This window comes from Falco naumanni, chromosome 5 (genome assembly GCF_017639655.2).
Source record: "Falco naumanni isolate bFalNau1 chromosome 5, bFalNau1.pat, whole genome shotgun sequence".
In the NCBI taxonomy this organism is placed as follows: Eukaryota; Metazoa; Chordata; class Aves; order Falconiformes; family Falconidae; genus Falco; species Falco naumanni.
Genome location: NC_054058.1, coordinates 36,265,824 through 36,290,685, shown reverse-complemented (window position 1 = coordinate 36,290,685; position 24,862 = coordinate 36,265,824). Strand labels below are relative to the sequence as shown.

Sequence of the window (24,862 nt, the reverse complement as noted above, 5' to 3'; positions counted from 1 at the left end):
AGTCCCTGGGGCGGGCGGGGCCCGGCGGGCGGGGGTGGGGCCTCGGGGGGGCGGGACGGGCTGGAAGCTTCGTCGGCGCCGCGCGGTGGTAGGGCAGGGGAGCGAGTGAGGCTGAGCGCCGCCGCTTCCCCGCCGTTGCGCTATGGACTCGCGCAAGCTGAGCGAGCTGCGGGCCTTCGTCAGGCTCTGCAAGCAGAACCCGGGCCTGCTGCACACCGAGGAGCTGGCCTTCCTTCGCGAGTGGGTGGAGAGGTGGGTCACGGGCCGCGCCGCCGCTGAGGTGGCCGTGAGGGGAGGTGGGGGGGGTTGTCTGGCGCGGGACCCGGTAGGGGGGAGGGGGCGGGCCTTGCCGGCGGGGGAGGGGGGTGGCAGGCACGTGCCGGCGCACGGCCCCGCCGCGTGGCCGGGAAGGGGGCCGGGGGCGCCCGCTGCGCGTCCCGCCCGGTGCTGCCTGGCGGGTCCCGGCCTGGGGGCGGTTCCGCGCTGCGGCCTCCCCTCCCTCCTTCCCTCCCTCCTTCCTTTCCCGCCGGAGGCCGCCCCGGGGTTGCGGCTCCGGCGTTAAAAAAGACTTGGGGCCGGGGGGAGTGTTGGTTGGTTGGTTTGTTTTTAAACTCTGGCTGTTCGCGTTGCAAAAGCTTGCCCCTCGGCCGTCTCAGAGGCTCAGCTTTCCAGGCTGGAAAGCCCCACAATAATATTTACCAAGCTAATTCTCGCATTATGCAGCAGAGTTGGCTAGCCTGTCATAAAAGGAGCCGAGTTTGTGGGGAGGTGAGTTATATCCTGGTACCCAAAAGCATGAAATACGTGACAGTTGAACAGGCGGGACGGTTCCTGGCCACAATGTGTTTTGCCTCTTGGAAGTTTCACGTATCGAGTAGCTGAAATGTCGCTCTCCTGCGGGGCACCTCAAGCATCTGCTATTCACGCTGCATGTAGCTTTCTGTGCACTTGCGGCCTGTCGTAGCAGATGCTACTCAATATGAAAACACCCTTGGGCTCTATCCTGAGCGCCCAGAAGCACCCGGTTGGAAGGGCTGAGGTCCTTTGCTGGCAGCGAACCCACAGAACCCCTGTATTCAGCTAGGGTACCCCTGCTCAGCTTCCATAGTTACAGCCCTCGCTACCCTAAAGAGCGGTGAGAAATGAAGAAAGTCCTTGTAGATACAACTTTTATGAAAGGGGAAGTTAAAAGATTTTTATCTAGTGACAAACTGGGATTTGTTTTAGAAAATTTGCTTTAAACTTTTTAATCTAAAAGTATTTAAACTGTACTTTTGGCTGTATAGTACTCATAATCGCTTGAAAAACTAGTGGGGCTTTGTGTCCAGATATATAGACACATAAAAGTAAGGCATTTCACAGTATGTCATATAATGGAAATGGCTATAATGAACTATTAGTTTGGCTTTTTTTGCAGTGATGTTTAGACTTTTTTATGCATCTGAATATTAGCATGGTTGTAAACCACAGCTATTTAACTTTGCTTTGTTGTGCAGGACAAGTAGTAGCTGCGCATAACTCCTGCCTAGGAAGGAGACGCATGTCTATTTTATTCTACGGCATGTCTATTTTATTCTACGCAAGTCTTTAGTTCTTACGTGCCTCACCCTAGGTAACTGCCATTCTTGTGTTGCGTAATTCTGGAGGTGTGAACAGAGTATTGGGAGGGAGAGGAAGAACACTGACTTCTTTTGGCCAAAGAAAGCATTAGGGAATGGAAGGTGATAATCTGATTGCTAACTTTTTCCATGTTAATGGGGAGGGCTCTGGTTTCCAGATTATAAATTTTAGAGTTTGTATTTGGTTAATAGAAGGATGCTTGTATTATAGAGTAGGTTTTGAACTGCTGAATGTTTTTTTCCATGTAAAACCTTCACTGGATATCTTTATCTCAGAAGTTAAAAAATACTTCAAAGTAGAACCTTCTATAGTACTCAAGTTTTCTGGTTTTCCTCACATATTTGAGGCAGATATTTGGGTAGGTTATACACTTGGATATTTGGGGTGGTAGCCAAATGATTTTTCATGTCAAGCTGTCTGGAAGTCTGGTGGGTTCCCCTCTGCCCTTCCATAATAGTGCTGTTTGCAGTAGGACTATTAAGTGCATTTATAGGGCCTTCTCATTCTTCGGAAACTACTTGAAACTTAGCATGGCCTGGATTCAGGTGGAAATAAACTCACTGAGTCCTATATCTCTGTCAGCCTTACTTGTATTAATGTGAAAGACACAGGTTTAGCCACCAAGGTAATGTTGCGAGTGAATACAGAATAATGGCTAATGATACTGAAATCTGTCATTAAACTTTTCAGTTAAATTTCTGATGATTTTATTGTTCTTAGTGCTAATGATTCTAACTCAAATGATGCTGACTGCTCATAAAGCCAGAATGGGATGCTTTATTTCTGACTTGCTGTTAATATTGCATCAGAAACTTTGTCTTAGCTATTTTCGTGCACTTGTTATGTTCTAACCTTTATTTTATCTAGCTGTTGTGTTTAGTTTTTATATAGATAGTGTCTGTATAGAAAGCATACACTAGTGTGATTATGTTTGGAAAGTGTTTTGACATTCCATTTAGTCATGCCTGTCTTTTCATAATTGCAGAAAAATATAAATATTTTGACTTGAATTGTTACAAAATAAGTCATTAAAGGGAACGTTTTTCAGATGAACAAAGAAACAATAGCAGTCCTTAAAAGTTAAGCAGAGAATCCCTAATTGATGAATAGGGCTTTTTGCCTTCTGTTGTTGTTTTGTTCAGATAGATTTTGACCCTTTTGAATTCATGGTAATCCGGTTTCTAAAGATAATTTTGCTGTCAGTATGAAAGTGGATGCAGAATAACAATTGCGGTTATACCAACAAGTAATAAAAGCAGCACTTCTCATCACTCTGATGAATGGAAGTATGGAGTCATTGTTGCAATAGAGTCCTGACAGCTCCCAAGAGTTGTTCCTGGAGTTGCACGGCTGTGTTGTAGCACAAAGCTTTATTTGAAAGTCTTTTTGTGTGTGCATGTGCACTGTTTATACTGCTCAGTGCCTGCCTTTTCCTACAAGAGTGTCTCATGTATCTGTATGCCATTCAGGTTAAATATATTTGAAACTTTGCATATATCCTTGTTGTGCTTTTAGTTGTTGTAATCAAATACTGGTTTAAGGGATTTTAGAGTAACTTGCTTTTTAATTGTTCTGGGATTGTAACTCCAGTTTTAAGAGAGGATAGCTGGATAGTAAAAATATTTTCAAGAGCTAGGGTTGAAACTGTTTAGCCTTGGCAGTTCATGAAATAGCATATTATAAAATGTGCATATATATTAGTTAAACATATCTCATAGACTGTTCTAAGTTTGGATAGTTTTGGGGAGGATGTGAGGAGGGCAGAGGAGATTTTAGTTGTTTCAGCCTTGAGATAATTCAAGGTATTTGATTCCTATGATATTTTTTTTTCTTTTTTCTCCTTGCTTGAGCTGTTTTTAAGTACATGATTGGAAGCTGGGAATGTTGCTGACCTTTTTTGAGTTAGAGGGTTGTTGGTCTCTTTTCAGTAGGTCAGGCTTTGAAAGAATCTTACTGTTAAAGAAAGAAAAAACCCAACGTTTTCAACAAGCATTAAAGGATCTTAACTTGTGATCATTGTGTTACCCTGGATATGAGCTATTAGCACTGCTAAAATGCTTCAGAATTTGTAGTTGCCTTTGTGCAGAAGAAAAGTTCCGAGGCTTTCCTAGACAGTCCCTATAGTCCTAGAGAAAATTATCTGATGTTTACAGACTGGTAGAGAATTATGTGCCCTGTTGTCAGCCTAGGAGGGTAAAAATTTAGGAGGATCAGTTACTACATGTACTGCGTGTTTTGTCTAGCTCTGTAACAATTTATCAGACTGCAGTTGTTTAGTCCTTGCAGTACAGCTTAGATTAAGTAGTAATGTCAACATTCCAATGACACATGTAGATTTTTGAAATGGCTTCAGAAGATGCAGGTTTTTGTAACTTGTGGTATGTTTTTGTGGCAGTTTATCCCTGTAAGCTAGAGGTAGCGTAGTGCTGTTTCCTTGCCTTTTGCTGCAGGGCTTTGTTCCAGGACCTGTCAATCCTGCCACTTGCTCTTCCCTCTTCTACTCTTTCTCCCCCAATTCACCCTTGTCCTGTCTTGCCGCATCCAGCTTTGTTTTTAGCCAGTTTAGAGCCTGACTCTGAGATGGTGCTGGCGACGGGAGGAAGGAAAGAGGGGAGAATGGAACTGCAGCAGCTTGACTTAAGCTGTAGGATCTCAGCCTTAGGGTATAGTTTTATGTTGCACTAATTTCTGAAAGTAATATCTGCAGAGAGTTCTGCCCACTCCTGTTTGCCCACTTCTTTTTCCTCTCCCCTGCATCACACCTGACCAGTTGTGTGGGGCCCCAAGGAGTTAGTCAAGGCTGCTGACTTGATAAAAATGGGTTTTTCCCTGTGAGGTGTGTGTGGCCAGAACAATTGAAAACTATCAGTACATGGGAATGCGGGGCAGAGGATGTATGGGAACAGTCGTCCTTGTGGCAGCCTGCCTTTAGGGATGATTAGATGTTACATGAAACAGCTGGAGAATTCAGCCTATGCTTATTTCTGGCTGCTAATCAAAGTCAATATAATATAGAAGTTTATTCTATATTGAAAGAATGCTGTCTATACAGAGAAAGCTCCTTATATGTAACTAAGGAAAAGCGTGAATATTGCAATATATAAAATAAATGAATTTTTTTTCAGTGCATCAGTTTTTTAATTGCATAAGCATTTTAGGCCACTATGGTTCTCTTAACTTGTTTTACTTCTGTTCCAAAAATAATTCTAGTTTTAGTAATATTTATAATATTTTGTTTTGACTTATGTTTTAAGTTACATGGTAAGGAGAAAACCCATTTGAGCCAGGGAGGTAGCTTCTCCTTGTGAGAAAGGGTGGGTGGATGGGTGATATGTCATGTGCATGAGTACAGGGCACTGGAGTTGTAGGTGAAGGAAGCCAACAGACACAATGTGCGTTATATTACACTGAGAAAAATGTGGTGGATGTGTGCTTTTTATTTGCTGATTTTACAGTGAATTGGATCATCATGTTTTGTGTCACAACAAAAACCTGAGATTATCAGCAGGATTTGAATCGATGTAATATATGTCAGTATTTTGATAATCTTAATGTTCTGGTGTTTTGTTTTGTTTTTTTTTTTTCTCTCTCTTTTGCTAAAAAGTATGGGAGGCACAATACCACCTGCTCCAGCCACTGCCTCCACAGAGGAGACAAGTAAGGTAAGATATGAAGAATTTATCATTGAAAAATAACATTTGGACTCTGCAAAAATTACTGAGAAGAAGGAAAACTGCTGTCAATTTTCACTCCAATAGGCTGTGTGAATACAGTAGGGTGAGTGAGTATGGTAGTTCGGTCTGAAGCCTGCACGTTGTACATGTCTTGTTACAGATGGCTTCCTAGTTTATTGCAAGTGTTATTATGCTCCATTTCCCTAATCCTGAATGCCTGATGTTCTGTGCAATGCAAATGCCAAACCAAGTCTTGATTATTTTTTTTAATGTTCTTGTTGTCTGTTTATATACCTCTTCTGTAGTTATTAGTGGGTAAAATTATAATATTTGTATGAGAAGAAATATTAGTGAGCACAATGGGTAACGAAGCGAACAGTCGAACTATCAACTATTTAAGGAAGTATTGTGGAAGAATTGTGGGGGTTTTTTGTTGATTTGTTTTAAGGGAGGTAATAAATTTGGCTTATAGTTATTTATAGCAGGATTTTCCCAAGCTTGAAATTCTTTTGGGAAAAAGTAGAATCTTTTTTTTTTTTTTTTTTGGCATTTAACAAGACAGTGGATGCTGTTAGTTTGTTAATTAGAATTGTATGGAGGGATTGTGTGTATGTAGTGAGTATAGTCTGAGACACTTACTATGAAAACAAGCTCCTTATGTCTGTGATAAAGCAGGATGTGCTGCTAAGTTGTGGGATCCAGAGGAAATTAGCAATGCACTTAGAAGTTGATAGGAAAACATTTGAAAAAACATTCTAAGTACCACAAGTGGCAAAGATTTATGACCTTGGCAAATAGAAACAGTATTTTAATCATTGTCACCAGCTTATTGTTCCCTGCTAAAGATCTTAGCCTAACAGTATTAGATTGAGAGAATTTTTGATTCAGGGGCTGTGTGAGGGAAGGCAGGAAGATTGGAAAGGTTGGTTAGTATTCATTGCAAAACTGGTTCTTAATTGGTTGTTATCATAGAATCTTAGAATCATTTAGGTTGGAAAAGACCTTTGAGATCATCAAGTCTAGCTGTTAACCCAGGACTGCCGAGTCCACCACCAAATCATGTCCCTAGGTACTGCATCTATGCTTTTTTTTTTTTTTTTTTTTTAATACTTACAGGGATGGTGATTCCACTATCTCCCTGGTCAGCCTGTTCTAATGCTTGACCACCCTTTCAGCGAAGAAGTTTTTCCTAATACGAAATCTAAACCTCCCCTGGCATAACTTGAGGCTGTTTCCTGTTGTCCTGGTGCTAGTTGTCTGGGAGAAGAAATTTATCCCCACCTGCTTACAGCCTCCTTTCAGGTAGTTGTAGAGAGCAGTAAGATCCCTCTTGAGTCTCCTCTTCTCCAGACTAAACTCCAGTTCGTTCCCTCAGCCACTACTTGTTCTCCAGACCCTTCACCAGCTTTGTTGCCCTTCTCTAAACATGCTTCAGCACCTCTACGTCCCTCTTGAAGTGAGGGGCCCAAAACTGAACACAGGATTCAAGGTGTGGCTTCACCAGTGCCAAGTATAGGGGGACAATCACTTCCCTTGTCCTGCTGGCCACACTGCTTTGGATGCGAGCCAGGATGCTGTTGGTCTTCTTGGCCACCTGGGCACACTGCTGCCTCATGTTCAGTATTAATATTTATGGTTTATCTGGATTATTTGATTTTGAAGGCAAGGCTGTACCAATAATGGTAGTACATAAGTCAAAATTTGGGCTCTGAATTATTTGTATGTATGACAGACTTAATCTGAGAGGAGGAAGGAAGGAGTTTTGTGTCTTAAAAATAAAACAGTTTAGCCATTAGAGTGACCTGATGCTTTGAAGGTGAATTTTGGATTTTCTCGTGCATTGTTATTTATTAGAGTGGGAACAGAATGTCAGTCAGAAATAATGTATGCTTTCAAATATATTTCTCTTTCAGGGCAAAGCAGAAGAACAGCCAGAGGAGCCAGTTAAATCACCTGAACCAGAAAGTGAAGAGAGTGACTTAGGTGGGGAAAATACATTACTTTATCACACTTCACCAATTTGAACATGATTCCGGAAATTCTGTTTGTGGATGGAGCTTGATCTTGCTTTTTGTTTTTCCCCCAGAAATTGACAATGAGGGAGTGATTGAACCAGACAATGATGACCCTCAAGAAATGGGAGATGAAAATGTGGAGGTAAGCACGGTATTTTCAGCGTCTATGGCAGCAGGAAACATAGGGGGAGGTTTAAAGTTTAGTCAAGGACAGCAGCTGAGGAGGGATGAATACTGTATAGCTAGGTAGCCAGCTGTTGCTTTGGTTCTTTTTCTCCTAAATGGAAGACTTACTGGCTTAAAACCAGTCTGTCCTTACTCAAGGTTAGATTCCATCAAAAAGTTCAGAAAATACCAAAATAGTTTATCAAAATACCCATGAAGATTAGATACATGGAAAGCTGCCATTATTTAGCTTATCTTTAGAGCGTTTTCTGGCTAAAAATAATGGTGGCCAATGTCTCCAAAGCTGGACGTGAAGTTCTGTTTTGTTTTTTGAACTATGATGTCAATGTGAATTAAAAACAAGGTTCTGGAATTAGAAAACTGGAGCTCCCTCCTTTGATCCTATCTTGGCATGGTAGTTCTGGCCTGGACTCTACAGCTTCTGGATTTTTGTGTGGTTTTCATTTTTTTTTTTTCTCAGGTAACTGAAGAGATGATGGATCAAGCTAACGAGAAGAAGACTGAAGCAATAAATGCTCTAAGTGAAGGTGATGAATTGGATTTTAGTACATTATTCAAGGACATAAGGTTGATTCTCCTTTTAAAAGAAAAAAGAAGAAATTCTCTTGGACCATTTTGAATGCTTTCAAGGAAGAGAAAATGTGCTTCCTGTTGGTTACCCAAAACTATCTAGAATGTGAAAGCTTCTCTAAGTACTGTCTTCCCAATGTAGCTATAATTTTGGGCGGGGATGAGGTGAATGAGGTACTGTAGCATCTTAATTACAAAGTGATAGTTATAGTACTTCCCTGCATATTGCTGTTGGTGTCTCTAGTGGTTTGTCTTAATGCAGTGAAAAGCTGTGTAATAAAGAGGTGACTTGCTGTTTGATTGCATACAAAGTTAAATGTACAAACTTCACTGGGAAAAGTCTTTTCTCTCAAGCATTAATGTTGGAGTTTGTACTTCAGTAACATAGCAAGAAGGAGAAATTGATTTTCCTTTGTTGACCATGGTCCACTTAAAAAGTGCCTAGGGAGGTAACACCTTGTAAGGCAGTTTTGGCAATTCGGGTGTATTTTCATTGCATAATAATTGAAACCTTACTGGTACTCATCTTCAGGTGAACTTCAGAAAGCTGTTGACTTGTTCACAGATGCTATCAAGCTGAATCCTTGTTTGGCCATCTTGTACGCCAAGAGGGCAAGGTTAGTCACTATAAAATAGTGATTTATGTTTGTGCCTGTTCTGTTATTTTGCTTAAGGAACCTAAATGTAATGGCAACTTGAGGATCTGTGTAAACTTAAACAGCATCAGGAAAATAGAAAAGTACGCTTCATGCATTTTTCTCATTTATGTGATTAACCAGGTTTGCTGAAGCAACCATATAAAGAATCCTGTTAGTAGAGTAACAGAATGATGTTCCAAAATGCATTGTGGTGATATGGCGTTTGGTGTGTTGGTTTAGAGTAATGCTGGATACACACACCTGTAAAGTCTGGTTTATTCTGAGATTAAGATGATTGAAATCATGTCCTCTTTAGATGCAAAGTTAATTGTGGATCATGTGAATTCTCTCCCTGTTGTACCTGCTAAATTAAATCCGTCACTGTGAAGTAGACTTGTTTCCATTAAACAGTCCTGCGTTTGAACAGGACACACCTAATTCTCAACTCATTCAGTACACACCTTACTGCTAATTACATCTACCAGACTGCAGATAATGCATTGGGAATACAGTCAGATTCAGTGTGTGGTAGCCCTGACTTCATAACACACAAACTTATCTTCCTAATTCTTGAGGAAGGCTGGGTAAGTACGGTTACAGAAGCAGTTCCAACAAGTGTGGATTTTTTTCTCCTTTGACACAAAACCCCCAATAACCATGGATGATTTGATAGTTTAGTGGATCTTTTCCATAGCAAGGTATAATTCAAAGAAATGTTCAACATATGATGACTTTCAATGGGATTAATTAGTGTCCTTTAACTGTTCTGTTCTAGTACCTCTTAACTGGTACATGTCTTGCTGCTTTTTCCTTTTCATATCAAGGTTTTTGCATGTAACACCACTTGTGTACCTTAATACCCTGTTGCCAGCTCAGTAGTAGTTTGGGGTTTTTTAATGTCTTACAGTGCCATATCTTCTCAGAACTGGGATTAGCAATAATAAATAAAAAGTGTTAGGAGAAGTTCAAAAGTTGCCTCAATTTGGTCTATTGTAGAAATAAGCAAACAGTGTATTAGGATATTGTAAAACTTGCAGCATAACAGCAGTGCTGATTAAATGCTGAGTAATCCACCTCTCTGGTGGGCTTGGGTTTTGATTCTGGTGGGTTTGGAGGCTGGGGTTTTTGTGCAACCAGCGGCATTGGAGTGTCTCATTGGTGAGATGTAGGTTTGAGACAGTTTCCTGACACTGCTCACCTGTTTCTAGAAGAGAATGTGTAACTTCCTGCTCGCCTTATAACAAGCCTTAATGATGAAGTTACAGGCATTCTAATCGCTGATGAATTATTTTCAAGTTGTAAATTGTTTCAATTGTTTCAGGATGTAAAAGGGCAGAAATTCTGACTTGGAATTTCTTGAATATCAAATACTTTTGCCAATGCATGAATGTTTTTTAGTGTTTCCTTCGGAGACTTTTAGTTTGAGATGCCTGAACCTCCTGAAGTACTGCACTACTAGTTAATGTGCTATGCTCGGGTAGTGTAGCAGTTACTTCACTAAACTGACAAAGAATTGGGGCTACTTGCTGTGTTTGTGTGTTGTTTTGCCTCTTAATTTTGGTGGCTCATCTCCTATCTCCTTTTGTAGTTCCTGATGTTTCTAGCTGTTGATCCTTGTAGCCTGTATGATAACTCATGCTTTTTTTGTCTTACTGTTTTAAAGACTATGTAATACGGCATGCATAATATTACTTTTGTTTTGTTCAAATTGCTAGTTGCCATTGGTTGTAGACTCCAAACACAGTGGAATTGAGCTGTCTTTGCATTTATATATCCTTTCCTAAAGGATACTAAAGTTATTCTTGCTGGCAAGGCTTGAGTCTGAACAATGAATGCTTTTGCTTCTTTCTAATGATTCACCTGCAAAAGCATGGAGGAGGGGGACAACTACATTTCAGTGACTTCATTATCACTGCAAGATCTTTTTGAACTCTGCTCTTCAAATGCATTATCTCACTAGCTTGCCTGTTAGTCATCCAAAATTATTTCCAGCTTAAGTTAGTAACTTGGTATTTCAATATGTACAATAAATGTTCTTGTTCCCACAGTGTTTTTGTGAAACTACAGAAGCCAAATGCTGCCATTAGAGATTGTGACAGAGCCATCAAGATTAATCCTGACTCGGCACAGACCTACAAATGGAGGGGGAAAGCACATAGGTAATGAACTGCACCTGTACTTGATAATCTCTTTACTTATCTGGGGGGGAAACAGGTTTTTTTATGCATTCTCTCCTTGTCTGTGTCTCTGAACTGCCTATCTTGTACCTGGAACAGTAGCCGTGAGCCAAGAAACTATGGCTTACAGGAAAGAAAGGGTGATGGTGACTTATAGCAATTTATGAGTAGTTCTTCTGGAACATTTTTTTCCCTCTTTTTTTTTTTTAAAAAAAACTAACTTCTAATGGCTTACTGCTGTTCTGAATAGCATTTTCTAATCATCTGTGCAAGATCATGAGTTCTAGGACTGTGTGGTTTATTTGTGCAGAGGTCTTTTGCTTTCCTTTAGTTCAGTTTTTATTTACTAACCTATAATTCTTAAACATTTCTTTGCTGCCCTTATTCCATTAGATACTAGGGCTCTCTTGCATAGTAAATTAAGGGAACAAATTTCCCTTTGATACCTTGAAGGTATCAAATACCTTTGATATTTGATTAAGCAAACAGTGCAGTTATTTAAAAAGGCATTAAGCCAGTGTGCATCCCCCCCAGCTATAGTTAAACATTCTTTTAAATTACAATAAATCTGACAAAAAAAATGTGACCTTCCTTATGGTCTGTATAAAAGTGGTAGGTTTTGCAAATAGAACTTAGAAAAAAAAAAAAAAAAAGAAAGGGCTTTTTAAACAGCGTTCGGAGAGTAGTTTGTTAATGTCTGCAGTTCAAATAAATGTCATGGAGTCTTAAGAGTGAGAATACTGGAGCATATTTTGTTTTATTACCTCTGTCTGTAAGCAGAAGTGCTTTGACCATTTAAGAATCCTACCATTTGATTCAACTTTTATTATCAAGAGTTTGTATAAAATTAATAGTGAAGTGTGCACAGTAACTTGTATGACCTCTTCAACTAAGACATGCTGCATCCAGTTAGCTAGGACATTTGAGTGCTGAGTAAAGAGGGTCCACTTACGATTGAGGTAGTGGTGGTATAGACTTGTATAGAACACTGAATGTGTAGTTTTGCACCGAACATGTGCCTTATTGATGTGCTTCATGCGTTTAGGTGGGGTACCTTCTCCCCGTTACACGCTTCTTGTTTATAGCAAACAATGATACTGTCTGATGGGGGGGAGGGGGGCGGGCATTGTTACTGCAATCAAAAGTTATTGTAAGGATATAAACCAAGCCAGTATCCTCTAATGGCATTATAGTATGCAGGTTACAGAAAACACCATGATTATTAAACTTCTGTAAGTCCATATAGCTGCAGGTAAAAATACTGAATGCTGCATGGTTGTAAATATGTTGGAGAGGTTTGAGTTTGCTTTTTATAGGCATTCTATTTGCTTTTTTCTTCTGAATGTTCATGTTTTCGGAATTCCAGACTTCTAGGTCACTGGGAGGAGGCCGCTCATGATCTTGCATTAGCTTGTAAACTGGATTATGATGAAGAGGCTAGCGCCATGCTGAAGGAGGTGCAACCAAGAGTAAGTGGGGAGGCATAATGGAAGTCCTTCCTCTGTTTCTTTGAGTGACACTGCTGCCTTCAAATTCTCCCGATATACATTGTCTTGTGGGAATGTTTGTGTGTCATCTGACACTTCAGACTGAGTTTATAAATACTTCTGTCTTCAGTCACAGCTGTTTATGGCTCTGTGTAGAGAAACTGAGTCTCTGGGGCTGGGCATGTAACCAAACTATGAAATAGTATGTTCCTTCTAAAAATCTTAACAGAAGAATCTGAAGCAGTTGTAGTTTGCCAGGCATTTCAGAATCTAGACTAAAAACATTCAGAAGAGCAAGAGAACACTGATAATGGATTTTTCAAGATGTTTTTCAATTAAAATTTTATTCTAACCACATTTTACAAAGGAAGCATTCTTTGCTGTGATTTGTACTTTCATTAGTCTACCCCATGAGGGCAGAGTAATCTCAGTGAGACAGGTTTTCAGCTTTTCTCAAGTGGTTGACCCCAGCAGTCATCTAAGGAAGGATTTCTGTGTAACAAATATAAGACTGTTGATAGCAGGCTTTCATTTTTATCTGTTTGTGTGTTCCACTAAAGTGGTTGACAGACCACAGATTGCAGCTGTTGCATTGTATTTGGTTTACATGGCAAGGCTGGGGGGAGGTAGAGACTGCAGAGCTGGCCTCTTGTAAGAAGAGACGTGTGGCTGCCCCTGTGGCAGATGGAGCTGGTTCCAGCTGGCTCCAAAACAGACCCGCTGCTGGCCAAAGCTGAGCCAGTTGGCGATGCTGGTGGTGCTTCTGTGATAAGATACTTAAGGAAAGAATTAACAAAGGCAGCACAACAGCTGTGAGAGAAAGGCGAGTAAAGACAATTAAAAAAAAAAAAACAAACAAAAAAGAGGGGTAAACCTGCAGACACCAAGATCACTGAAAAGGGGAGGGGGGTGTGCCAGGCATGGGAGCAGAGATTCCTCTGCAGCCCATGGAAGAGACCATGGTTAAGGAGGTTGTTCCTCTTGAGCCCATGGGGGTCTGCAGTGGAGCAGATATCCACCCTGCAGACCATGGAGGACCCCGTGTCAGAGCAAGTGGATGTGCCCTGAAGGAAGCTGCAGGCCACGGAGAGTCTATGCTGGAACAGGTTCCTGGTAGCAGCTGCAGCCCGTGGGGGACCCATGCTGGAACAGTCTTGTTTAAGGACCGTACCCTGCGGGGAGGACCCATGCTGGATTAGTTCTTAAAGAACTGCAGCCTGTGGGAAGGACCCACACTTGAGCAGTTTGTGAAAAACACTGTCCTGTGTGGGGACCCCGTGCTGGAACAGGAAAAAAGTGTGAGGAGGAAGGAGTGGCAGAGGTGCGGTGGTATGAGCTGACCACAGCCCACAGCCCCCTGTGTCATTCAGGGGCGGGGGAGGAGGTGGAAGGCTGGGGAACAAAGGAGTGAAGTTGAGCTTTGGGAAGAAGAGGAGTAGCAGGAAGGTGGCTTTAGTTTTGTCTTAGTGTGTCTTCATCCTACTCTGTTTTTAATTGGCAATAAATAAATTAATCTTCCCCAAGTCTTTTGCCTATGATGGTAGTGGATGAGCGATCTCTCTGCCTTTATCTCAAGCCAGGAACTTCTCTATCTTATTTTCTTGCCCTGTCCTGTTGAGGAGGGGGAGTGAGAGAGTGGCTTTGTGAGCATCTGGCAGCCAGCCAAGCTCAACTTCCCACGTGCATATACATTCCTTTGTTTAATAAATTCAGCTTTCAGTTTTCCTACTGTGTCTCTGTAGAAGATGCTGTCTCCAGCAAAACAACAATGGACACAGTCTTACAGTTTACTAGTCTTCTGTGTTGAAGACTATTGACCTGTGGTAAATGGAATTAAGTCTCAGGTCTGAACCTATTTTATAAGAGGTATACTTAGTGATTGGCTGAGGGAGCCTTGTATTTCCCAGTTAACCTGCTGATGCACAGAAACAGCCGAGTATCTGTGATACACTGAAAGGTAGTTGCCAACTGTGTTAGAATTTGTGTATGTTGCTCTAGGAAAAATATATGGGTGAGTTTTTATCTTTAATAAGTGAAGATGAATCGTTCTAATTTACTCACTTCCAGATTTCCTCACGCTCTTTAGTTTGTAGCACTTTCAGCTGAAAGACTGTGTCAAATTGTAAAAATGCTTAGTTAATTTTAAGAAATACTTGGAAACAATGAAAATCAAAACTTTGGAAACTTAATGTTTCATTTAAAAAAAAAAAAAAAAAAAAAGCAAAACCAAAAACACCTTTCTTTTGATGAACTATTGAATGGCCATGACATCAGGTTCTGATAACGCATACTGCGTTCAACATCAGTCAGTTCTCTGCTGCAGTGTGCTTTCTCTGGCAGATGTACTTCAAGAACGATGTGGTATGGAATTGTCTCCTAGCTAAAATAAGTTTTATCGAAACTTCAGTACTTGAAATTATTTCTTCGTTCATGGAGTATTGTGAAAGAGTAGGAGAACATCCACTGTAGTAATGGTTAGCATCCCTGTTCTTGAACCTTGATTTTGCTATATTTTTTTGTTACAGGGTAATCATCATACACAATTTGTGGAACTATGAACCATTTTTTGCAGTGGTATAGAAGGACATTCTGGTTTCAGGGAAGCAGTGCTACAGTTAGTGCTCTGTTGTTACAATGAGCCCACAGTGAGGAGCCTTGGGGAGTTTGTTGGTAATTACTCTCTTCTGCAGGGGCTGTAGATGCAATAGACGAGAAAAAGCTAATAATAGGAAGCAAACTTCCTCTCCAACAGCCCTTTCTTGGTTTGGTTCACGAATTCTTCGGTCTGTTTACATCTAGCTGTATGTGTTGCAAAGGCACCTGGTACAGCAATAACACTAGCCAAAATAAGTGTGTGTGCAGGGGGAAATGTATTTCCTGTTGCTGTGCCAGTGAAAATTCCATTTTCCAGGCAGTTGCCAGGTTTAGCTGCGCAGAAATTAATATTTCAGCATAAAAGCACAAAGGGATGTGGAATAACAAAGTGTTTAAGTTCTCACTATGGTGCAAGTCCCAGAGCTCTACAGCAAAAGGAGTATACTAGAGTGTGTGTGCTGATGAATCCAGTTAGGGCTGAGTAGACATGAATAACTGATTGCCATAGAGAGGAAGTAGCAAATGGCTCCTAAAACAAAGGGGCTTTTAGGATGTGATGTCAGATCTTACTTTTAAGAACTGGTAAAAGCAGATTGTTACGCTTACATGTATTTTTTTATTGAAATACGTTGTGTGAATGTTAGGAATGTATATGAAATCTTGGTTTTCTATTGGAACAGGCCCAGAAGATTGCAGAACATCGCCGAAAATATGAGCGGAAGCGTGAAGAAAAGGAAATCAAGGAAAGAATGGAAAGAGTGAAGAAGGCACGGGAGGAGCATGAGAGAGCACAAAGGGTAAATACTTAGGGTTTAATATTTCTTAATTTGGAGAGTGCCATTTTCATTAAAATGAATGGCAGAGAAGAATTACTTTCATTTTAAGTCTTAAAATTAAATTTTAGAAAGTCAGTTTCTGTCTTCGTTACTTGACCAATAATGAAATCTGGGGAAGAGGGCATTGTGCTGCATCTGCTTTTATTGTTTAAGACAAAAACAGGCTCTGAAATATCTACTAATCCTGTATTTAATAAGTCATTTATTGTATGACTGTTACAGAATAGTTTTCACTTAAAGTACTTATGTCTCCTGAAGTGGGAGGTTTTAAATTCGGGATGATACTTTGCTTCTCTTCGTCATTTCCTGACACAGTTTGCTTGCTTTTTTCTTCTTGCTTTACTGATATATTTAAAGATATTGGGGGTGGGCGTTATTTCTAAAAATGTAAATTGAGGAGCTAAAACAAATCATACTGTTCATATTCAGTAAAAATACACTCTGCATAACTTGTGTCCTCTGTAGCATGTTTTTGTAGATACAGCTATTTCTTGCCAGTGATTTTGTACATACTGAAGGGCTTTGTTTATTGTGATAAACCTACCTACCTGAAACAGTGTCAGCTGGCTGTTTGGGGTTTTTTCTCCTAAAACCAGTTGAGCAGTAGAAAACAGGCTGCAGTTCCATTGCTTTGTGTGGAATGATGTGCTTTCATCTGCAGGAGGAAGAAGCAAGACGACAGGCAGGAGGAGCTCAGTTTGGTGGTTTCCCAGGTGGCTTCCCAGGTATTTTATTTTTAAGCACCAATACTTGACGTAGGGGTTACTATTGTTTCCATGTGGAGCATTATAACCACTGTTCTTGTAGCATTTGGTCTCAAGACAGAGGGGAATATATTTATGAAGTTTAGAACTTGCTTACAAATAACTCCTTGAGCACTAGTGGAAAGAGGTATGGATCCTCCTTAAAGAGGATTGGTCCTAGGTAGCAACTAGAGGGAAGACAGAATTAATAATGATGGATAGCAGAATGAAAAGATTTAGGTCTGAGAAAACAAAGATGCAGTATTTGCTTAATAATATGTGCTTAAAAACTTAGTATTAAAACATTTTCTAAATTACCCAGGGTGCCTTCGACCCATTCTACTTAAGAACAATCATTTTCAAGTTGAGAATTTGGATAGAATGTTAGGGGTATCTGGTTGCAAGCTGTTGTTAAACAGAATAGTTTCTCAAAGGAGCTAGTGCAGTTTACCTTATAAAGAAGCTGTCCTTGAACAGTTCTGTGAAAATCAGGCTTTTGATGTTATTTTTGAGTACATTAAATTGGGGAGAAACAAGAGTTAGTAAGTACTAATGCTCTTAAAGATTGAGATGTAGTTGAGGTAGGCTGCATGAGCTCTCCAGCTAGATCAGTTTGTCAGGGGAGCCAAACAGAGACCGTATCTACCCCGTTCAGCGCAGCTGGGGTAGCTGCTAATTAAGGATTGAAAAACAAAAGCTCAGGCTTCACTTCAGGGATATTTTTTTATGGTGCTTTTCCTGGTGGTACAATTTTTTCAAACCTAAAGTTCCTGACAAACACAGAATGTGCGTGGGACGTACTACTACTGGTCTGTGTTTGCCCTGAATTGCTCACCCCAGGCATTCAAACTCTTTGTGTTTCTGGGCTTGAGACCTACCTGATTTAAGTTGATCAGAAAAATAACTGCATTTGCGTACAAGGTGCTAGAGCCTAACACTCATTATAAGCCTCCTAGTCAATTGTGTTAAAAAAATGGATGAGATAAGGTGCAGGTGTTCACAGAAAAAAAAGGTGAAGGCCTTGCTTTCCATTCAGTGGGCCAGCTGCAGCGTTATGAAAGATATGATATTAGAGGTGTGGCAAAGGAAGTACATCTTGGTCTCTCAGTGAGCCTCCTGTATAGATGAATTAAATATTTTTCATCATGGGTTCTTCTTGTCTTGGGTTTTCAGGTGGATTTCCTGGGGCTATGCCTGGAGGTATGCCAGGAATGGCAGGTATGCCTGGTATAAATGAGATTCTCAGTGATCCAGAAGTCCTTGCAGCCATGCAGGTGAGTATTTGTTAAAACCAAACCTAAAGGTTCTGAACAAGGGCAGAACAGTGCCTGTGAGCTAAGGGAAGGAAGAACCTTCTGGATAGCAGTGGGATGCTTGCTTATTTCTGTTGTGAAATGATCTCATTGTGTGTGTGTGGCAACTGGCTGGCTGAAATCAATGCTAGCTGTTTTTCAAACTGATGGGAGCTTAAATACGCCCCTACCCCTGCCCCATACTCACCTATGAAAGGCAAAACTATGTGGTATGTACAGTTCTTCATCTCTGAATGGTTATTGTCCACGTGGTATAATGCAGTTGCTCCTTTTTTGAATGCACGCACATCATGGCGTTTGTTGAAATATAATATATTACAATAATACTGAAATGTGAATTGCCATTCTCTTATGGGATTAAGTGTTTGGTTTTTGCCACAGGCAGAGTAGCATCAAAATATTTCTGCATCCGACACTTTCTAAATTCACATTCAGAAAGCTTACTTCCCCACTGGGCTTGATTAATTGCTCAATATCATAACTACTTTTACACGAGAGAAGTACTCCAGCAGATTAAATAAAACATATCTGACATTAGTTTTAGGTGCAGGTGGGCTAGAAAAACCTGAGCCATATGGTTATATTTGTGTGCTAACATGATCAAATATGAAAGTGTCTTGTTAGTTTTTTTGGATTGTTGTGGTTAAACTAGTTGCATCTTGTTCTCAGCTCATTGAACAGCTATGATCCCTATCAAATTAAAAGTATCACAAAGGACCGTTATTTGGTATGCCCTGAAATCACAAAAAAGACATCACTTTCCATGCTAAAGTTCATGGCTTCCCTTAGTGGTTGCAGGTGTTTGGAAACAGACCGTTACTTAGTTTGTCATGGTCAGCAACATTGACCTGCATGCAAACCATCCAAAAAAACCTCATGACTTGTAGTTGTATTCTATTACATGGCTAATTTATGCTGTAATACAGGAGTTTCAAATTAGAGTTGCTGAGAACAGCTTTGAGGTGCAGTTAAATATTAAGCACTTGCCACATGCCTTTAAGAAGACTCCACTGTGTGCTGATTATATATGTGCCAACATATTGTAGGACTCTGTTGCAAGAATGTGTGATGATGGTGCTTTCTGATAATGCAGGCAGGCTTTAACATGTAGGACCTGCCAGCAAAGCCTTGAGTCTCTTGCTGACCTCTTTGTACAAACTTTACATCTGGATATGATTTACTCAGCGTTTCACGTATGTCTGCGCTGCTGCCTTTTCCCAAAATGTCCAGCTGACTACACTCTGGTCCTCTCTGAATTGGCAGTATAAGCTCTAGTCTTAGAAGACAGTACTTTCTACTACTTGGCCTCTGCTCAGTGCAGCTGTGGAATATATTGATGGATAATGGTAGCTGGCAGCTATTATGCAGGTTATCTGAGGTGTCATGAAAAAGTCTGTAGATAACTGAATCACGCAAGTATCTCCCCAATTGCTAAATTTCAGATAGTTATTTAAACTGATAGTATGTAGAGGCTTTTCATAGTGAGGAGTTATGGCTGTAACTGGAATATTCTGAGAGTAAAGACCTTTTCAATCTCTATAGACTTGGTAACTTGTCTCATCATCTTTGAGACTACTCTGCAGGAGCTAATGTTGAAATAAGCCTTAGTCTGTTAACATCTCAGTAAACCTTATAACTGTGTGTGCCTGAACACAAGCTAGATTAAACTCGTTACGCTGTCAAATTCAGCTTGTCATCTGTAGAAGCAACCAAAGAATCAGATACGGCTGCCTATGGACATGTTTATAGAAGTTATTGCTCATCATTGGAGTAAGGATAAGGATCTCTGTAAACCAGCATAAAAAACTTTCTTAATGAAGATTTATGGTTCCCTTACCTGAAAATTTACTGTTTTCAGGATATTTCCTTTTTTTTTTTTTTTAAATTATGGTTGATACTAGTCTTCTATGCACAAAAGACTCAAATTGTCAAAACCTCTGTTGTATTCCTTTTTTATGGCTTCTTAACAGTAGCCTTTTGCAGTGGTTTCTAACACATGTTATTTTAGCTTATTTGCCCCTAAGCCTTTTAGTTTCCAGAAGAATTGGCTGAAATTTTTGTGTGTTGTGTTTCTCTTATTTTACTGTTTTGTCTGTCTGGAGGGTTCTGTAGTACTTCCTCTCTTGCATGTGTAACTGCTTTCTCAGGATACAACATGACATTTGTTTTGGAGAGCTGTCATGTGTTAATTGTAAGGTTTTTTTTTTCAAAAGGAGTGATGTCTACGATGAACCTACGTATTCCTTATTTGATATGTAGTCATACGTTAGACCCAGATTTCCACCAAAATTTATAAGTTGGAAAAAAGAATAATAACTTTAAGTATTTTTTCATCCTTCTGCAACTAGAGACTAGAGCATTAGAAAATGAAATGTTTCACTATACTTACATAATTACTTCCTTTTGCTTACGCGGTGGTTCCTATTCCACCTTGTGTACTAAATATTTCCCTGTGGAAATGTTGATATCCTCAGTCTTAAACTTTATTCTGATAATATTGCTCATCAGTGTGAAATCTTGCATGTGTGTGAAATCTTGCATGTGTTAAATGCTTTTATAAACACAGTTTAAGGTTGTGGGCTTCCAGGGAGTTGCACAAGTACAGAATAATTTACTTGCTGTTAACTTATAGAACCGTAAAACATGTAGCATAAAATTAGATATTTAACATTTATTTAGGTTTGCTTTGACACAAACCAGTAACTAGGCTTCATCAGCTTTGCCAGATTTGTATACAGGTGAAAACATGATTTAACAACATGACACAATCTTTATAGTCATATGCCTTATTTTGAAATCAGAATTACAAGAAGTTTCAGATGGTGAAATTCTTCCTTTTTTTCTTTGCATAGGAATCCTGTAAAGTGGAGAAAATATACGTAATGTCTGTTTTCTGAACTTCAGCATCTTACTCTTAAAAGGGAACCTGCAAAGTCTATTATGAGGGAGACAAAACCCTTGTAAATCCTTCTAACAAAATATTAGACTTTATTCTTGGTTCCCAGCGTGTATAAAACGTGATTGAACCGTGTGGGTCATTTCAGTGGAGTCCACACCTACCAGATGCAATTTTGAATCAGACTTGTTAAGCAGCTTTTGTCTGTGTCTGATGCTATATTAGATACAGACAGGTCTGAGGACACCAGTTGGCTTTTGATGGTTTCCAAAGAATACATCTGTGGTAGCAATGGGCTGCAAGTCTGGGGCAGACTGTCCTGTAAAACTACTTCGATGTGCTAGAAAGAACAGCAGATGAAGCTACAGCTGATGCAGAGTATTTGTATTGGATATCATAAATGGCTTGCATTTTAGCTGAATTAAAACCTGAATCTTTGCAGAAGTTTTTAATGAAAACCTTTTTCCAAGCTGAGATGTAAAATTGGGCTATACAGACTAATTAAAGGGCAATGTTCAACACAGACACATGTGAAATGAGTAAAATCAGTTTTAGTTCAATGCAGGCTAAAAGTATACTAGAAATACACAAAAAAGTATTAATGCTTCTGATACTAAATAGAGAAGATGATGATGTTACTTTTTTGACCACTGCCTTTGATATATACATTCACATATACATTAACTGCAACACAGTAGTGTGATGAAGAGATAACAAGGTTTTCTTCCAAGTGTGATTTCTCAGAGGAGGTGGGGAATGACTGAGAATTAGATGCATTTTTAAAAGCCAAACATTGCCATGTAAATTTGCTCACAGCCCAGCAGGTAGAAGTGTCTGCAGCTGGAAGGAAGAGGGGTGAAAGGGATGAGTAGCAGCTGTTGCTCAGAGGAGCATTACCCTGTCATGGGTGCTACACACATAGAGCTCCTGTCTCCTTCAAAATGCATTTGAGAATGCCTGAATAGAAATAATCCAGTAGGTGGGGCTCTGTGATGGCTCCTGTTCTGGGAAAAATAACTCTTATCCTACCCCCTTCTCACGCATTGAGCTATTGCTGTAACAAGTTCAGTAATGACTCTGGTGTTTCTGATGCAGTGTTAACAACATGCATTACATCATTGGGTTCCCTTTAGAGACCTTTTGCCCAAAACTAATGTACTTGTCATGTTAAAAGCTGAGCAAGACTAGATGTATGTGTTGGAACCGCATAACCACTCACTTTTGCAGACTTGTTTTATAAATGCCCTAATTTTTTGCTTTTTGTCCCGCAGGATCCGGAAGTTATGGTTGCATTCCAAGATGTTGCCCAGAACCCAGCAAATATGTCCAAGTACCAGAACAATCCCAAGGTCATGAATCTCATCAGTAAATTGTCTGCCAAATTTGGCAGTAAACCGTAAAATCCCTGGTTCTTTAAAAACCATACCTGAATGGGAAGGATTGGATTTGGCTAACCAGTGTTGCAATAAAACAAACCATTGTACCTCTGATCTTGAGAGAAACGGGGTGTTGCTAAGAGAACTGCTCTCTAGCCCCAAGCATTGGCTTTATTCAATGATTGATTTATAGCATTCAAATTACAGTCAGATGGCCTAGTTTCAACCATCCCTCCTTGTCCAATAGTTGCAACCTTTTATTGTATTACAGTTTCCTTTGAACGCTCCTCTAAGAAATTGTAGTATTTCAGGAGTGTAAGTTAAAAACCTGCTGTTGTGTTGTTTTGGATATTTTTTTTAATATAATTATTATTATTATTCTCAGTGAGCAAAGAGGAAGGAAATTTAACAGTTGAAGTCTGTCTTAGTTCCCTTAGGACAGAAAAGTGGGCCTAGTCACAAATAGCAACGGTGGGACAAGTCTGAAGAATTAACTAGATAAAAGAATTGTCTGCAAATACAACTCCTTTTTTTCTTTTTTTAAATGGGTGACTGATTTTGTATAGCTATTAAAATTACCAGTATAACCGTGCTAGCTAGTTACACACTGGAACTTCTGGCAGTACTGCAAATAATGTGTTATTTTGATCACCACAACTGTACAAAGGTACAGTCCTATCCTTTGCACAACCTGGCATGAAGTACATATTGCAGAGGCCACAGTGGTTTTGTTACTCGCTCAGTTCTTGTCCAGCACCTTTATGTAACATTTTATTTATCAGTCTGGGTATGGGAGAGCAGCTTACTGTCTGTGCTTGTGCTCTTGTCCTTTCCCAGTTGGCAGGTCCTCCGCTGGTTGCACTCGCCCTTCCTTAGGGCCGTGCTTACCAGGTTTCATCTTTTTGGAAACTTTAGGGAAGGAATCTTGTTCCCATCACTACCTCTGTTCCACTAAATGCAAGCCATCCAGAACACGTAAATGCAGAGTTACAAATCAGTGAAGGGGAGAATACCCAACAAAATTGCAGCTCTGGGTTCATAGTCTGTTTTGAGTCCTTATGTGCTTAACTGATTAAAATTTCTTGGCCAAAGTCCTGCTGTCTCTTTAGCGGTGATGATCTTTCTTCACCACATACTTTGTCTTCCATCTTTTCTTGTATTGTTTTCTTTAAAAAAAAAAAAAAAGCAGTTGTCGGTTTCATACTTCCATGTTTTTGAGGTTGGTGATATGGAGGAAAAGGTAAAGTAACTGGAGCAGAACCGTTATTCTAACACTTGTGGATTAACAGCATGGGTATTCTTACAGCAGTGTCTGTGCTTATGATGTTCAGTTGATTTGTCTACCACTAAAGACAGTTGTTGCTTCTGTTTGTCTCAGCTAAAACCTTATCTTTCTGTGGAAAAATTACCATAGTTACCTGTTCACCATCTGAGTGTCAACATTTGTGTTACTCTTTTGTAATTCTGCATCTTAAGCCATAACTGATGTTACCATTTTAAAATAAATCTGCATTGGTATAAGAACTGAACAGCAGTTGCAAAAAATAAATCCCCAAATGCTTTTTCTCATACTAATGACCCTGCAGAATGAAATGTGAATCTTTTTGCTTGAGAAATATAGTTCTGAATACTTCTCTCAGCCTTTAAAAATAAAGTATGGTTTTGAAAAATAAAGCTTTTTGGGTTTGTGTAACTTTCTGATAAAACCTATTTTGCTTAAATGGAATGTGGAAGTGCTTTAATTAAACTGTATATATAAACTTGTGGTTTAAATTGCAACTAAATGCTTAAGGGCTTGTCTTCATGACAAAATGAACTAAGTTACAACTTGAGTGTTGCTGCGTGCTTGGCTTTTGGTCATGCTCTTGATCTCCTGTTCCCAAGAGGAGATACTTGGAGTAGGCCACCCCTCAGTATAGGCTGAAACTCTACTTCTTCATTCAAGCTGTTGTGTATGTGCTTTGCATGAATTAGAGTATCTAGGATACAGATTTATTCCCTACAGTTTCCTGTTACTCCATCTTGGCTCTTTGTGTCTGTCGACCCATGACTAGACAAAAGGTGACCCCTAGCTAGTAGAAATGGTCATATCTGTGTCCTGCCTGCTTGCTTACATGTCAGTGGGCCTTATTCAGAGCTGATTGACTCAAGAAAAACATGTTAATGTTAGCAATCTAGCTGAATTCTTGTTCTCTGGGAATGCACATCCCATGACTCCCTTGGTGTGTGGTTGGGGTTTTTTTTTGCTTTCCGCTAAGTTAACTGAGATACCTGGACCTCATCTCAGTTCCCTGAGTTGACATGTGGACATTGAAAAAGCTAAACTGGTTTGAACAGAAGTGCAAATGCAGAAAGTTAACTACATGGAGATGAGCAAAGATGATTTTTTTTAATCATCCAAATGTGGAACATAAGTGGCTATATGAGGAAGTTAATATTTTCAGTGCTTGCTCCAGTATTTACTGGGTGGTCCTTCAGGTTATTTGTTTCCATTGCAGTGCAGAGTAGGGGTGGTTCTTAGTACAGTGGCAATAATCAACTCTGCTGATAATTTTGACTCTTAAAAGCTGCCAGCGTGTGTGAATGGTTCAGCTAGTGCAGCCGTGGTGTCAGAGGTGCTGACCCGTTTCAGCTGTGCATTTCTGCCGTTTGGAGCAAGTCACGTACTGCGCTGTTCGGCCGGTCCAGTGCCACTGACGAGGTGACGGTAGTCTGGCAGAGAGTACGATGATACAC

At 40.0% G+C, this 24,862-nt stretch overlaps 1 protein-coding gene across 1 annotated transcript; it reads left to right on the top strand.

Moving 5' to 3' along the window:
• Nucleotides 1-12: 12 nt before the first annotated feature.
• ST13 (ST13 Hsp70 interacting protein) lies at nucleotides 13-23,800 on the top strand. Its single transcript, XM_040595358.1, has 12 exons — nucleotides 13-252; nucleotides 5,225-5,282; nucleotides 7,208-7,277; nucleotides 7,381-7,451; nucleotides 7,956-8,022; nucleotides 8,598-8,682; nucleotides 10,752-10,862; nucleotides 12,247-12,349; nucleotides 15,643-15,759; nucleotides 16,460-16,523; nucleotides 17,715-17,815; nucleotides 22,022-23,800. Exons 1-12 carry the CDS (start codon nucleotides 143-145, stop codon nucleotides 22,148-22,150), a joined length of 1,086 nt encoding a protein of 361 aa, XP_040451292.1. The 5' UTR covers nucleotides 13-142; the 3' UTR covers nucleotides 22,151-23,800.
• Nucleotides 23,801-24,862: the final 1,062 nt, after the last annotated feature.

Excerpts from the sequence above, each read along its gene's own strand:
- ST13 (XM_040595358.1), top strand. The coding sequence starts at position 143 with ATGGACTCGCGCAAGCTGAGCGAGCTGCGGGCCTTCGTCAGGCTCTGC. Across the intron at positions 5,283-7,207 it reads CCACAGAGGAGACAAGTAAG|GGCAAAGCAGAAGAACAGCC; the intron begins GTAAGATATGAA and ends TTTCTCTTTCAG. Across the intron at positions 15,760-16,459 it reads AGCATGAGAGAGCACAAAGG|GAGGAAGAAGCAAGACGACA; the intron begins GTAAATACTTAG and ends TTTCATCTGCAG.